The following is a 16,214-nucleotide window of genomic DNA, read 5'->3' as shown; positions in this document are numbered from 1 at the left end:
TGCCAATCAGGAATTGTGAATTCATTTGCTAACCATTCTGAAGGGGCTCTGAGCCCCTTGCTTGTGCCGTAAGGTCAAGGCAGCACAAATATCTGTAAAAGGCTTTTACCTTTCTTATAAGATCCGACAGTTCCATTTCAGATTTCTGCTGCGCCATATCCGATTTGACTTCAGAGTATGTATCATTGATGATGGCCAAAAACATGTTCTGTTTAAGACAAAGCACTTTAAAATGGAGCTTGAAAAACAAACAAACCCAAAGCCTTTGGCTTCATTAAAATATAGTTACTGAGCATATGCTAAGGTTAAGTTTTGTAACTTTCAAGGAAAAAGACAAGCTCTGTCTAAGTGAGAGGCAGGGGGACCTAGAACAATGAGGGTAATTTGCAACAGCTCCACCAGAACTAGTTGCTCATTATCTTGTCCTCTCAAAAAGAGTGAACATGCCTTATTAGGATATAATATATAACCCAAATGCAAAAGAAAAATAAAATTAGGCCAGGTTTGGTGCTCTCCCTCCCCCTTTCAGCACCACCCCTCTGACAAGAGCACTAGATGTATACTGTAAATGGCCCCTTGATCCTTGGATGAAGCATGGTGTATAAATATAGAGGATATAACAACAACAATAAGGGGCAACAACAACAACAACAACAACAGGCAGTTGCATTCATAGCCATAACTCATTTCCATAAGGATATGAACTGATTTTAGTTTTAGGTTTATTTAGAGTTCAAACTGAGCTTGGGAAGAATGAATGCCTCTTGACCCACCTCAGCTGAAAAATGCAAGAAGGGCATGGACAATAGAGGCTGCCATCTCTATGAAGTGTATTTCACAATGTAAGAATGGAACACAAAGCAGTCTCAGTCTCAAATTCCAGAAACTGAATAAGCTCATAACAGATTGGGGATGGATACTTGTGCCTGCACTGCACCCATGCACATACTGTCAAACTCTACAACTGTTACTTTTCCCCACCCCCATCATTCTGCCCAGACACTGAGGTCCAGTACCGAGGGCCTTCTGGTGGTTCCCTCACTGCGAGAAGCCAAGTTACAGGGAACCAGGTAGAGGGCCTTCTTGGTAATGGCACCCGCCCTGTGGAATGCCCTCCCACCAGATGTCGAAGAGAAAAACAACTAACAGTCTTTCAGAAAACATCTGAAAGCAGCCCTGCTCAGGGAAGCTTTTAATGTTTAATAGGTTTTTGTATTTTAATATTCTATTGGAAGCTGACCAGAGTGGCTGGGGAAACCCAGCCAGATGTGCGGGGTATAAATAATAAAGTATTAGTATTAGTATTATTATTATTATTATTATTATTATTATTATTATTATTATTGAGTATATTATCAAGTGGACATACACAACTCAGAAACTGCACACTGTTAAAGCCCTTTTGAGTATTAGTCGTATTGAAGCCAGGAAAGATAATAAAACAAAACAAAAAAAATTCAATTTGAGAGGATGACAACAATAATACAAAAATGGCTATGAATAAAATGGTTACATACCAAAAGAATGAAGAACATAAAGAACACAAATGTAGTGAAATAAACTGGTCCCAAAACTCTGTTAGCTTCTTCAATCTCTGTAAAGTCAAAATCTCCCAACAGGATGCGGAACTGAGTAAAACTTTAAAGAGAACAACGCAGTTTTAGCCAATAGTTGAGTAAGTCAACGCAGTTTTAGCCAATAGTTGAGTAAGTGGGACGCAGGTGGCGCTGTGGGTTAAAGCCTCAGCGCCTAGGACTTGCCGATCGAAAGGTCGGTGGTTCGAATCCCTGCGGCGGGGTGCGCTCCCGCTGCTCGGTCCCAGCGCCTGCCAACCTAGCAGTTCGAAAGCACCTCCGGGTGCAAGTAGATAAATAGGGACCGCTTACCAGCGGGAAGGTAAACGGCGTTTCTGTGTGCGGCTCTGGCTCGCCAGAGCAGCGATGTCACGCTGGCCACGTGACCCGGAAGTGTCTCCGGACAGCGCTGGCCCCTGGCCTCTTGAGTGAGATGGGCGCACAACCCCAGTGTCTGTCAAGACTGGCCCGTACGGGCAGGGGTACCTTTACCTTTACCTTTGAGTAAGTCACACAAAACTGATCCCACCCCCCTTTGTATTCTGGCAGTGGTCTACAACATTCTTTTCAGCACGAAGACAAGTGGCTGGTAGCAACAGCCTAAACAAGTCCAGCCGCAATGCAAATATATCTGCAAATATTAAAGTATTTTATGGATTCTAAAAGTTCAGTTGGTTACAGCATGGTGCTGATAATGCCAAGATTGCAGGTCTGATCCCCATATGGAGCAGCTGCATATTCCTGTATTGCAAAGGGTTGGACTATGTGACCCCCAGGTCCCTTCCAACTCTACAATTCTATGGTTCTAACTTTTGCATAAGGTCAGAGAAATTTATTTGATGCTAGAATTTTGAAAATCCACAAGAACTTCACTAAAATGGACAGAATTTTAACAATGAATTTGATGCGATCTTCTGCGTCCAATGAGGACATTTGCTAAGCCACTGGCAGCCTTTTAAAGATTCTATTGTTGTACTTACACACTGTCCTGGAAGGTACTGAAATCGTCAACTTGTGCACCAAACACAAGGTAAGCTAGCTGAGCATAGGCTATAAAAATGATGAAAAACATAATGGCAAACCCAAGAACATCTTTGGCACATCGTGACATCGTGGTAGATAACTGGCTCATTGTACGGTTGAAGCTGATAAATTTAAAGAGCTGTCAAAGAACAGAAAAATATTTCATGAGCTGGGTAATTGAGAGTAGGAAACAGGGAGAAGAATTAGGCTGCTAAATACTGTAAACCACAAAAGGAGGAACATTAAACAATTCTGTAGGCTTGTTCAGACATACTGCCAAGCCACGGTTTGTACTAATCACAGACGGACTCCAATTCACAATGTGTGCTCCAGGCAAACACACGGAAGCCATGGTTTTTGTGGTTTTCTTCTTCTCCTGCCTTCTCTGTGATTCCCTGGATTCTATTCTAAACAATAGAAGCAAGTCAAACTTTGCAAACTGGAGTGGTGCAGAGGCTATACCAAAGCCTTGTTTGCTGAACCTTTAAATCGTGGATTCAGGTCCTGGTTTGGCAGACACTCACAAACCACAGAGGATTAGAGTGTATTGGTTCCAAAATTATGAAAAATGATATCTGGCCCTTACAGCTGAACTATTTCAGAGTGTGGTATGCTAGTACTGTAAAACAAAGTTCAAAGGAACTCTCTGCTAGGTAGCACTAGACACCAAGGATGACACAAGTAGCAGAAAACAGTGTTGTAATAAGTCACTTAGAAAGGAAATTTACATTTAAATCTAATTTTCAAATAGTTTAATCATTCTTTCAAGGCAAAAAGCAGGTGGTCTAGCCAACTGAGTTTTCTCTTCCTTTCTAGCAACAGCTTTCTTGGATCAACTTTAGCTCTTAAAATATGAAGTTTCAAAAGCAACTTTGGATTTGCTGGATTTTGCCCTTGGTTTGGAATGTTCTCTTTCCTGTTTTGAGTCTTATGGCAGGGTAGGGCACAACACATATTTAAAGGAATAAAACCATGGACAGATTTGGATGTAAACTGATTTATCAAAATAACAAATACAAATTCCCTTAAAAAGATATTAATATATGGGATGAAGTGCCTTGAAATATCACTTAAGCATGAATTACCTTAATCCAGACGAAAAACATGGTGACAGCTGCAATATTGTTGAACTGTGTTTGCCAGTATGCTAAAGGTTCAAAATTTGGGAAGTTATTTTGATTTTCCAGCAGCTCCTTCAGTAACCTATCCACAGCAGATGTTCGATATATATTAATTCCTATAGCTGCCACCGATAGCTGAGTGCAGAAAAAGAGTACTGTACATAAATAATATGGAACATGCATCTTAAAAAAGCATAAGAAGAGCCTGTAACTCTTGTCCAGAAATCTTGTGAGACATAGAACTGCCAAGTCTTGCAATATCTCTCCCTCTCCCATTTCTATGGGATAACTGAGAACTCAACCATCATGGCAGCTCATCTAGAGGTTTTCTTTCCCAGCAAGAGGCAGCTGAGGGCAGCTACAGAAGTAGTGCACTGGAAGAGCAGATAGGCACATTGCCTCCTCATACACGGGGAACTCACGAGACAAATTACCCAAGGTCTGTGTCCATTACAACTAGTGAGTCAGCTCACTCTTCACATCAATCCACAAGCACTTCTCTCAAAAGACAGAAGGTGCCACTGTTGAAAGATTTGTAGTCCTTATATCTCACTTACCATGATAATGAGAACATCAAGACAATTCCAAAGACTCCTGAAATAAAAGAGTCTGTGTATGTGAATTTCCAGGATTTCTTCCACCACGTAATAAAGAACAAAAAGACAAAAGACAATTTCGCAGGCAGCCAGGAAGAAGTCAAAAGTGGAGATGTAGTGGATCAACTTTACAGGCTGGAATTGCCAAGATGTAAGGAGGCCTCCTGTTGGTGGGAACTCCACCAATAACCTGCATTTCAAAAAATAAATACACGTATAATTAATTCACCTTGTTATTAGTAGCAATTTGTTGTTTTATTGCTCAGGAATCCACCTGAAAGTATTTTTATACTGAAAGGAAATTAATTTTATAATAAATAAATGTTTGAAAGACAAGGCTTGGAAACAAACTAAAATGCAAGCAAGCAAAATATATACAGGTAAAGGACCCCTGGACGGTTCAGTCCAGTCAAAGGTGACTGTGGGGTTGTAGCACTCACCTCGCTTTCAGGCTGAGGGAGCTAGTGTTTGTCCACAGACAGCTTTCCAGGTTATGGGGCCAGCATGACTAAATCATTTCTGTCGCAACGAAACACCACGACAGAAACCAAATTGCACGGAAACACCGTTTACCTTCCCACCACAGCAGTACCTATTTATCTCCTCCCGCTGGTGTGCTTTTGAACTGCTAGGTTGGCAGGAGCTAGGACAGAGCAACAGACTCTCACTCCGTTGCAGGGATTCAGTGGTTTAGACCACAGTACCACCTGCATTGTGCTTTTATTTATTAAAATTTACAACCCACTCTTCACTGTTCACCCACCCCAGAGCAAGAAACATTAAAACACTACAGTAAAATACCCTTTTATATAAATACAACTTAATGCAAAAGAAGAGTAACATCATCCATTCTACTGTTTTAATATTTTTTAAAAAGATTTTTTCTTCACCGCCCACAAGTATGCTGTACAGGAAAATATTTACAAACAAACTAAAAGGAGTGTTAGCGACATTTAAAAGTTAACAAGGATGTTACCAATAAGAAATCGTACAGAAGTCCTAATATTTTCATGAGTTTTAATTATTTAAAAAACTCCCTGTAAATGACTTTTTAATGCAATTTAAAATGAAGGTCCAGGCTCTCATTTTACATGAATGCTCTTTATGCATGTGTATATGGATCGGTATATCTACTGTATATAAAATTACAACATATACACACAGCTGTGTGGGAAGTGAAATATGTGAACTCAGATATCACTTTAATAAGGAAGGGTTGCTCAAATGCACCTCTTCAATTTGCCTGTGAAAAAAGCTGGAAGCATTTGAACTGGACTTAACTGTTCTTCAAATGTCAAAGTAACTTCTTTTAAAAAATGACTAATAACATTTCATTTTATGTCCCCTTAATAAAATTCAAGTATTTTCAGTATTCCTGCCAGTGTGTTTGCACTATGCCACTTTTTGGCCTCTCCCCGTCCCAATGAGCAGCAGCAAATTCACCTGTTGAGGTCAGAAGTGCCATTCACTACTGCATATATAGTTTGGCTCTAGTTTTCATTGATTTCAATAGTAATTACTTCTGAATAAATACCCCCAGATGCTCTAAATCAAGCTGCCTCAACCTCGGTCCTCCAGATGTTTTTGACCTATAACTCCCATAATCCGTAGCTAGCAGGACCAGTGGTCAGGGATGATGGAATTGTAGTCTCAAAACATCTGGAGGGCCGAGGTTGAGGAAGCCTGCTCTAAATCTACACAGTGAAAGCAGACCCTGCCATCTCCTTCATAAAGGCTGTGTTCCACCATCCAACAATACCAGACTTACCTGATAATACAGAAGAGATTGATGTTTGCATTGTACACTGAAAAATCTATAAATGTTGCCCGTGTGCCTCTATCAAGCCACAAGCTGTTTTTAAGGCCAAGAATTAACACAGATGTCTCCTCTCTGCTTCTGGACAGATCCTGGTAATAGCCAGCTCCACTGTAAGTTGCAAGCAACCCCCAATGGCTGCTTCCATTCAGATCTTTTTCACTGGTATAAATCCAACTGAAATGCAACCAGAAAAGACACACTGAAGAAATTCTTTTCATGCATGTCTACTACTTTTCAGGAAAACCTAACTGTAAACTCTTAGGGTTAACAATTCTGACACAGATGGAGGAAATTCCCTCTCAGCCTTTTCTCTCTCCATCAAAATTAAACTGTTGTGGCAGACATGGATGCACCTGAACTATTCAAGAAAACAGGTTGTTGTTTTTCAAATTTACACAGGCTGTTCACATGTTAGCAGAAACAAATTAGTGGTTATGGGATCTCAGGTAAAATACAGTGGACGCTCGGTTTGCGAACATGATCTGTGAGGGATGCACGTTTGCAACCCACAGCATTTGCAACCCGTGTCTGCGCATCTGTGCACGTGTGGGTTGCAATTCTGGTACCCATTCTGGTACTTCTGGGTTTTGGCGGTCCGTAACCCGAAAAAACGCAACCTGAAGCGGCTGTAACCCGAGGTATGATTGTAGTGCTTTTATAGGGACTACAGCACAGATTGAATGAAATCTAACAAAGTCCCCCCCACCAGAAGAACTGCCCCCATTTGTGAGATGGATTCCTCCTTCACCCTACAGCCTCCTGCATTCCCCCCAAATCTGTTCCAGATTGCTAGAGTTGGCTATATTTATGTGAGAAAAATACATACGCAGTTCCATTGCGAGGCCCGAAAGGTGCAGTGTCCTCATTACTCACAGAGTAAACATCGTAACAGTCTTTAATTTCATCTTTTAAATCTTCAGGTATTGAACACGTGCCATTCCTCACTTTCAGCTGTCGAATGCGAGGCACTCCCAAAAGCAGGTTCTCATGGTAGATAAAACTCCTGTTTTCTGCCACCGTTCTGTTGTTGTACCACATCTCCCAGTACAGGCCATCTAGCAAAGGACCCTCAGTGAACTGAAACAGAATGCAGTTTCAGGGAAATTAACTCTTGCTAAGATTCTGCAGGTTGTTTTTTTTAAAAAGATACAATTTTATCACTGAACAATGTTTTAGAATAGGCATGGTGTAACAATTTCTACTATTACAGCATAATCCTCTGTGTATATCTGTTCATACTATAGAAAACTAGTCCTGTTGATGGCAAGAACTGTTTCCAGGCAATCCAAAGAGAAACTTTTGTATATTGGAGAGAAGTTGGTTTTATTCTAACTAACCCCACCCCACCCTCCCACTATATATAAGGGTCTTGTGACTTCTGTTTCAGTGTATCTGAAGAAGTGTGCATGCACATGAAAGCTTATACCCGGAACAAACTTAGTTGGTCTCTAAGGTACTACTGGACAATTTTTATTTTTTTTACTGCATCAGACCAACATGGCTACCTACCTAAATCTTATCCCAATTAAGTCATAATTGTGCCACAAGAAATAAGAAGGTGAGGTAGTAGTTTCATTAACTGGCTTCTTTGAAAGACTGGATTAAATCGTACCGTTAACTCCTGCCAAATCATACATATTTTTCAACACTGCAATAGACTAAAATTGCCTTAATACTTTTCTGATAACACACCATGTACATATTATTTGAACATATTCCTGCTCAAAAACCAAATTCCACAGTACCTTCCAGAAGTCTTCCATTGTAGATAAAGTTTTAAAATTGGTCTTCTCCATTTTTGACACTGGTGTGTCTAGAAAGAGCTGTGACATCACCCTTGTGTAGTAGTACATATTCGAACTCACCATCCCATATGACACTGTAAACACAAGTTGGAAGGGGGGGGAGAGTCAAAATGTATTTTTTTAAAAAAAAACAACATACAACCCATACAAGTATCAAACAATATTTTTTTTAGGCTGTGTTATGAACACAGTAGGTAAATAAACTTTTAATTCAAACAGTCTATGATTTACCTAGCAGACTCCAATGGGGGTCTGGGTCTGATCCTATACTGATTCATGAATAGGGGGAAGGGAATGCCCACAATCTTGTTGGAACCAAATATATGTGCTGTAGCATCAGTGGCCCCATTACAGAAAGACCTAAAATATTGTATATCTTAACAGTAGCTTTCACCCTTTTTGGCCCACCTTTGAACTCAACCCTCATCATGGAATCTACCTTTGACTATTTTTCTGCGCAAGTCCATCTTTGTCCTTCTCTTTCTAGTACTCTCCTCTTTCTCCTGTCCTTTAAAACATTTAAACAAAAGAAAGAAAATGGTGGCGCTGCTGCTTATGTAACCTACTTTAGATCATGTCACAACCAAGTTTTGAGCACCTAACTGCTGGCTGAAAGAATACATATTTGATTCCTCCAAATATCTAAACCACAAGCAAATCTAAAAATTGCTCTAATAATTCAAACAAAATGGTCCATACTATCCAAAAATGTTTCTTGCATATATATCTTTTTTAAAAGGGAAAAGGATGGCAATTTCGCAATTTCCATGAAACCGCTTTGGACAGCAATGCATTTCATACAAATTTACATCTGGTTAATCAGCTGCCTAAGCTGCTGATATGGATAGCCTCTAACAGCAATAAACTTCACAGAAAGCCTGCCCTGCAGAACGACAGAGTGCTCTCAGAATATTTTATGTTTCTTTAGGAAGCAACGCTATTGGCATAAGCACAAATGAGCTTGCACCAGACGTGCTCCAAAAGGGAAGAGACTAATAACTTGTCAGTAACATCTCACTTTACACATATGCTCTGTTTTGTTGATTTCCACTAGTGAAGAGAGGAAAACAACTCTAAAGTTGTATTAATGAAAATATGGCTTATGAAATATTGTTCTTGACACTCAAAATTATTCCTTAACCCCCCCCCCCAAAAAAAAAAACCCTTATCACAGATAAGGAACTGAACCCAATACAGAACTTCAATTTTGTGAGTGGCAGTGTTGCTTTTGCAAAATCATAATATCATCTGCAATTGAATTTTGATAGCATAATGTAAGGCTCTCTTTTTCCATAAAAGATGGTCATTCATGAATTGTCAAGACGGGTTAGTACATGTGCTATTTCTTTTCTAGGACTATTAACCATGTAGAGCCACAGTGAATCAGAGAAAATGTATAACCATTAAAGCTGATTAACTAATTTTAGGAGCAATGCCAGTCTGTGGTCTTGAAAGAGGAATGCTTTTAAAACAACAACCCAGTAGAACTATATTGAATTACCTGTTAAGCATAACTAGTGGTCATTACTAGTTATTATGTTAAAGTGATAGCAAGAGTCTACTTACAGAAAGACAAGACCAGGAGAAAAATCAAGTACGTGATCAGTTCTCGTAAAACACTTTTCAGGTATCTCTCTCTGGTTGTGGTTTCTTCCATTAGGCTAGTACCCCACAGACCTTGAAAAAGAAGCATTAACAGAAAACCGTAAGAAATGTAACATACTTACATGTTTAACTGTGCCTATACAATCAGGTCAAAGTGTGCATTTGATTTTAATTTGATATATAAGCTCTGGCAACCATTTCCCTCCTACACAAACTACCAGATCTACCATTTTTGCTTTAACATTTTGGGCTTTAACGTTCTGGGGCAAGGAGCTATGAGTATGCTGAGGACGCTCTACTCTGTTTCTCCAAAACATCTGAACTGGTGGATCTTTTGAGACTTAAACATTACACATTACACATAATTGATTGCTGTGTGTTTTAGGTAACATTATCCTTTTAAGCAACTGCTGCTGGATCTCCTGTAAATATTTTCCATTCATTTAAAATATTGGGACGTTTTGAACGGTACAGATTTTGAGATTAATACATCAGCAACAATGGAAGGTTAAAAAAAAAGAACAATGAAGTAAGAATTTAGCACCATGTGCTGCCAGAAATATTTCTCAGATTTACCGTATTTTTCGCTCTATAACACGCACCTGACCATAACACGCACATCGTTTTTAGAGGAGGAAAACAAGGGAAAAAACATTCTGAATGAAACAGTGGATGTATCATTTTTGTGCTTCATGCTGTGGCCACAGACATGTGATCTGATGGTGAATTTGGGATGACCCAATGCAAAAATCCTGAGAATCCCTGTGGATCCATGCTTTCTAACCACGTTTTTGCACCATTGCAGCCCCAGGCAACAGTGGGTGCGTGATTTTTGGGGGGCAGGCTGTAGCCATGGACATGCTATGTGATCTGATGGTGAATTTGGGCTGACCCAATGCAAAGATCCTGAGGATCCATGTTTTGTAACCACATTTTTGCACCATTGCAGCCCCAGACAACAGAGGGTGCATGATTTTGGGGGGGCAGGCTTTAACCATGGACATGCTATGTGATCTGATGGTGAATTTGGGGTGACTGAATGCAAAGATCCTGAGGATCCATGTAGATCCATGCTTTTTAACGTTTTTGCACCATTGCAGCCCCAGGCAACAGTGGGTGCGTGGTTTTGGGGGGGCAGGCTGTAGCCATGGACATGCTATGTGATCTGATGCTGAATTTGGGCTGACCCAATGCAAAGATCCTGAGGATCCATGTAGATCCATGCTTTTTAACCACGTTTTTGCACCATTGCAGCCCCAGGCAACAGTGGGTGCGTGATTTTTGGGGGGCAGGCTGTAGCCATGGACATGCTATGTGATCTGATGCTGAATTTGGGCTGACCCAATGCAAAGATCCTGAGGATCCATGTAGATCCATGCTTTTTAACAACGTTTTTGCACCATTGCAGCCCCAGGCAACAGTGGGTGCGTGGTTTTTGGGGGGCAAGCTGTAGCCATGGACATGCTATGTGATCTGATGCTGAATTTGGGCTGACCCAATGCAAAGATCCTGAGGATTCATGTGGATCCATGCTTTTTAACCACATTTTAAGTGGGGAGGGAAGGAAAAACACAGAAGGGACAAGGAGCAGGAGAGGGGTGTGCAGAGAAGCAGCTGGCTAAGAATGCAGGAGAGGGGTATAACGGGAGGAGGGAGGAAAGGAAGGCAAAAGTTTTCCCTCACCTACCCACCCAAACCAGCCAGCTCGCGCTCTCTCTCTCTCCCTCCCTTCTGCATGTTTTCAGCTTTCCCCTCTGCTTGCCTGGAGGGGAGGGGCTTTCCCTGCTCTTTGTTCCGTTTGAGCAAACACAGCAAGGAAACAGAGGTGGGCGGGCAGTAAGACCCTGAGGCAGAATGCCGGAAAGCAGCCGCTTCCTCTTTTCAGATTTCCCTTCTAGGAGATGCGCGATTTGATTTTTGCCTGCTTTTTTTTTGCCTCCCCTTGCACCATTTGGCTCCAGGGACCACACATTCGCTCAATAACACGCACAGACATTTCCCCTTCCTTTTTAGGAGAAAAAATCTGCGTGTTATAGAAGGAAAAATACGGTAGTACATATGCCAAAACATGACCTAAAATCAAAGCGTCAGTAAATACTATACATTCTCTTCACCAAGAAGAAGTGCTTCAGTATGTGACTGTAAAAAAGATTAGCTGGCATATTACCTAGTTACAAGAATCATAGAATCATAGAATCATAGAGTTGGAAGAGACCACAAGGGCCATCGAGTCCAACCCCCTGCCAAGCAGGAAACACCATCAGAGCACTCCTGACATATGGTTGTCAAGCCTCTGCTTAAAGACCTCCAAAGAAGGAGACTCCACCACACTCCTTGGCAGCAAATTCCACTGTCGAACAGCTCTTACTGTCAGGAAGTTCTTCCTAATGTTTAGGTGGAATCTTCTTTCTTGTAGTTTGGATCCATTGCTCCGTGTCCGCTTCTTTGGAGCAGCAGAAAACAACCTTTCTCCCTCCTCTATGTGACATCCTTTTATAAGAAGGTAATAGAAAACTACTCAGTGCCGGGGCTTTTTTTGGGAGGAGTTGAAATTATACAAAGTGGTTGGGAATATTTTGTAGGAAAACACTCACACACAAAAAGCTTAACCTGAATGTCCCACAACTTGCTATAATTAAGCTTGTAACCAAGTCTTGTTTACCTGTCTACCCCTGACTCTACCTTCCAGTGGCTCAATGTCAAATTTTAGTTTGTAAGTTCCTCTGAACAAGGCCCTTTCCCCTTTCATACTCTGTAAAGTGCCCAGTCCACAGAGGACTATGTAAAGAATACATTAATCCAAACAAAAATGGGAGCGAGTGAAACATGGAAAAAATTGCTTATGCAAAGCTCATGTCACAACAAACCAGCAAATATCTGTCACAGCACTGTTTGCTTTTTTGCTGCTATGGGCTAAGATGGCTCTCCTTCTGGAATTTGTAGCTAGATGGTTATCCTGAACTGGAACAAATGAGCAAATACTGGTTGACTAGGCAACAGAAAGCTTGAAACATACTCTGACGGAGCTGCAATTCGCAAAACTTGGCAGGGTGCAGGTTTTTATATATATATAATCAAACACATTGCTTTTCTGCTGTTTTCCCCCTCCAAAAAGTCTCCTGGTCAAAACAGCAACAACTTAACAATACTGTACAACAACTTAACAATATTGTATAAACCATATTGCATGTGGTTTTTAAAGGGATACTGATTCCTGAGGATTTGGAAATCATGCAGTCTATGCCACTGCAATTCTGCATGTACGTTTGCCAGCTTGGAGTCTAAAGTAAAGTGTCTACATTTTTTGAGGAGGCTCCCATATAACATCTTTACTGTTAGCTTTGGATTTTCTCTTAGGAACTTGAACAACTTCAATATTTTTTAAAGTAGCCTGGTCTAGTCTTCAGCACAGGGCGAGAAATCTTTTTCATCCCATGTGCTTTTCTAGTCAAATACGTATTACCTACTGGTTTGCATGAAATGGTGAAAAACTTTGTTGGAAAACAATACACACCGTGTATTCCCACATCAGATGCAAACAGAAGCAGACAAAAGTGAACTGCTTTGCTTGGCTTTCCCCATTATAACTAGTTTGGCCCAAAGCGTTAAAACTTTTTGAGATAGATTAGCTAGATGGATGAAGGAAAGGTCTGACTGGATAGAAAGTAGCTTCCTGGGCTCTTAATAAAAAAGCATTAGTAGCAGGAGAGGAGACAATGAGGTGGTAGGGCAGTGGTGCCCAAACTTTTTTCAAGGAGGGCCAGATTTGATGAAGGGAAGGGCCATGAGGGCCAACCAAAGTTGTTGCCCTGTTTTTAGGATTGAAAATATTGAGCTTTTTTTAAGGGTTGAAGTTGTTGCGCTTTATTTAGGATTGAAGTTGTTGGTGTTTTTTTTAGGATTTTACCCCATAAACTGCCGAAGGGGCCCCCAAAACGGACTTTGGACATGCCTGCATGCCTGTGGTAGAGCCTTTGGCCAACAAGGGAATCAAAGCAAAAAAAATTCCTTCCAGTAGCACCTTAAAGACCAACTAAGTTAGTTCTTGGTATGAGCTTTCGTGTGCATGCACACTTCTTCAGATACACAGTGTGTATCTGAAGAAGTGTGCACGCACACGAAAGCTCATACCAAGAACTAACTTAGTTGGTCTTTAAGGTGCTACTGGAAGGAATTTTTTTTGTTTTGACTATGGCAGACCAACACGGCTACCTATCTGTAAAGGGAATCAAAGGTGTGCTAAAGGCGTGCAAGGAGATTGCAGAGGAGCTGAATGGATTATTATTTGACTCGCGAGAAACATAAAATGAATAAGGTGAGGCAGGAGAGATGCGAGCCGGGAAGGGCGACAGAAGGGCCCGGCCGGGCGGCCACTCACCTCGCAGGCGGTGCGCCATCCCTTTGGCCCAGGCGAGGCGGCGAGGCGGCGGCGGCGGCGGCTGCTCGGCGACCTCCTCGCCCGCCTCCTCGTGAGGGAAACGCGGCGTCGGCGTCCGGGCGCCTCCGGCGGAGCAAGGCCGCTGGCCTTCGCCTTCCCCTCCGCCCTCCTCCTCCTCTTCTCCGCGCCGCCTGCGCCTCCGCTGCCTCCCGCTCTCGGCGGGCCCTCCCGGGCGCCGGGCGCCGGGCTCCGAGGGCGAAGGCGCCCCTCCTCGGCCCCACTCCACCACGCCCATCTGCAGCACGGGCCCCGCCGCCACCGCCGCGCTCCCGCCAGCCGCCCTGGCCGCTTCGCCCGCCTCCTCCTCGGGCTCGAAGCCCGGGTTGTCCCGGCTCCAGGCCTGCCTCGAGCAAGACGAGAGCGGCGGCGACGGCGAGCAAGAAGAAGGAGGAGGCGAAGGAGAAGCAGCGCCGACGACGACGACTCCGCCGCCGCCCGGCGGGTCCCGCAGCCGCCCCAGCTCCAGGTGCTCCAGGCCGCCGGGAGGGCAAAGTCCCGCCATGGCCCCCCGACCCTGGACGAAGGCCGCCGCCTCCGCCTCAGAAATTTTCTCTGAGGCCAACCGAGTAACGGCGCGGGAAGGGAGCGCCTTCGCCTTCTCCACCGCCCGCCTTCCAGCCCCCCATCCCCGCCCACAGCGCGCCGCCTCGCCGGGGGAAGCGGGCAGGCCGGGCTGCGTGTGTCTCTTGGCCGGGAAGCTGCGGGGAGGGGAAGAGCCGCGCTCCCCAGACAGCCCGGAGTTCCTGCGGCTCCTTCCGAATCTAATCAGAGTTTTGTTTTTGTCTCTCTTTTTCTGCAATTTGAGCTGCTGACACAGCCCCGTCCTCGCCCCCGATTAGGATTACCCCGGGGGATCCCTTTCCAAGGTTCCTCTAGTCCAGGGATTTTTCAATTTCCAAGAGACTGCGATCTACTCCTACTAAAAAACAGCAACTGGCAGTGATCTACCCATTGTATAGACCAAAGTTGTTGAGATTTTTTTCTGAGAGGAAGACCCAAAGTTGTTGAGTTTTTGCTTTGTTTTTTTGGGGTGACCGATCAGGATCACACGGTCGACCAGGGACGCCCCACAATCAACCGGTAGATCGCAATAGAGCTGCTGGACATCCCTGCTCTAGTCTGTTATAGAATTATCAGATACAGAATTAAGTTTTGATAATTGCACAATGTGAACACACACACATAGGTATATAAACCACATTAAAACAGTACAGGAGAGCAATTCAAAAGCCATCTTGGCTCTCCCTAAAGACTCTAAATCAGTGGTTCCCAACCTTTCTTTGGCTGTGCCCCACCTAAGCATCTCTAAAATCCTGGTGTCCCCATCTGTGGCATATAATTCTTATTATTCAAAAAGTGAACTCCTGTTCACGTGGAGGAAGCCTAAAAGGCCATTAACTGTTAATAATTCATTCTTGAATTGTCCCCCTTAAAAATCGAATTGCTCCTCTGTGGGGTGTGTGCCCCATGTTGGAAACCACACTCTCAATATTTCCTCTGCCTTCTTAATCCCCCTTGCCAGAGAACAGGTAGGCAGATAGCAATCAGGGAAGTTCCTGAAGGTTATTCCTCTCTTATATCTATGAAGCTCCTTTGTACGAATTGTCATTGTTTGCCCAGATGCTCTGCACTGAGGGATGTCTGACAGGCCTCCTGATTATCTTATCAAATGCTAATGTTTTGTGTAAACTGTGTCTGGAACTATGTAAAGCTTGTTAAATCCTCAGGAATATCACATCTTGGCCTGCCTGAGCCACAGTAACCCCACCTTACGTGTGATATAATTTCTGACTGTACAGTACAGGGGGTGTCCTTCTTCTCCATGCCAAAACACAAACCCTTAAAAAAGATGCTTCTTCTTGGTTCTGGGTCTCTCATGCCTCCTTCCTAGGAGGGGAGGAAACTCTGTCGCAACAGAAAAATAAAGATCTGCCTTGCTTTCCCTGCATCCTGCCTCCATCCATTCATCTCTGACCGATCATGGACGTAGGGGACTCAGTCCCTTGGGGAGTTGGGCAGCAAAAGCCGACCATCCCTATTTTTTCTATATCAAGTCCAACCCCTGCAATGCGGGGATCTCAGCTAAAGCATCCATAGCAGATGGCTACCCAACCTCTGCTTTAAATCCTCCAAAGGAGAGTCCACAACCTCCTGAGAGATAGACTGTTAATAAAAAAGGGTCCAATTTAACTAACTTCCTTTCATGTTTCTTATGTGCGATTGTCTGAGCTGC

General features: G+C 43.0%; 1 protein-coding gene across 2 annotated transcripts in view; it reads right to left on the bottom strand.

Moving 5' to 3' along the window:
* The window catches only part of PKD2 (polycystin 2, transient receptor potential cation channel), a 23,635-nt gene extending 7,421 nt beyond the window's left edge, over positions 1-16,214 (bottom strand). Inside the window, exons 1-10 of one of the 2 annotated variants that reach the window (XM_079990769.1) lie at positions 13,922-16,214; positions 9,505-9,615; positions 7,879-8,012; positions 6,960-7,210; positions 6,083-6,307; positions 4,276-4,504; positions 3,683-3,853; positions 2,555-2,736; positions 1,518-1,638; positions 110-208 (exon numbers count right to left, since the gene is read on the bottom strand). In XM_079990769.1, the coding sequence (XP_079846895.1) occupies positions 110-208; positions 1,518-1,638; positions 2,555-2,736; positions 3,683-3,853; positions 4,276-4,504; positions 6,083-6,307; positions 6,960-7,210; positions 7,879-8,012; positions 9,505-9,615; positions 13,922-14,483 (2,085 nt within the window). In that variant the 5' untranslated portion in view covers positions 14,484-16,214. The remainder of the gene's footprint in view (positions 1-109; positions 209-1,517; positions 1,639-2,554; positions 2,737-3,682; positions 3,854-4,275; positions 4,505-6,082; positions 6,308-6,959; positions 7,211-7,878; positions 8,013-9,504; positions 9,616-13,921) is intronic. The other variant, XM_079990768.1, reaches the window with a different exon arrangement.

The sequence above is a fragment of the Podarcis cretensis genome, assembly GCF_951804945.1.
Source record: "Podarcis cretensis genome assembly, chromosome: 9".
Taxonomy (NCBI): Eukaryota; Metazoa; Chordata; class Lepidosauria; order Squamata; family Lacertidae; genus Podarcis; species Podarcis cretensis.
The sequence above is the reverse complement of the archived record's forward strand: the minus strand, read 5'-3'. Positions and strand labels throughout refer to the sequence as shown.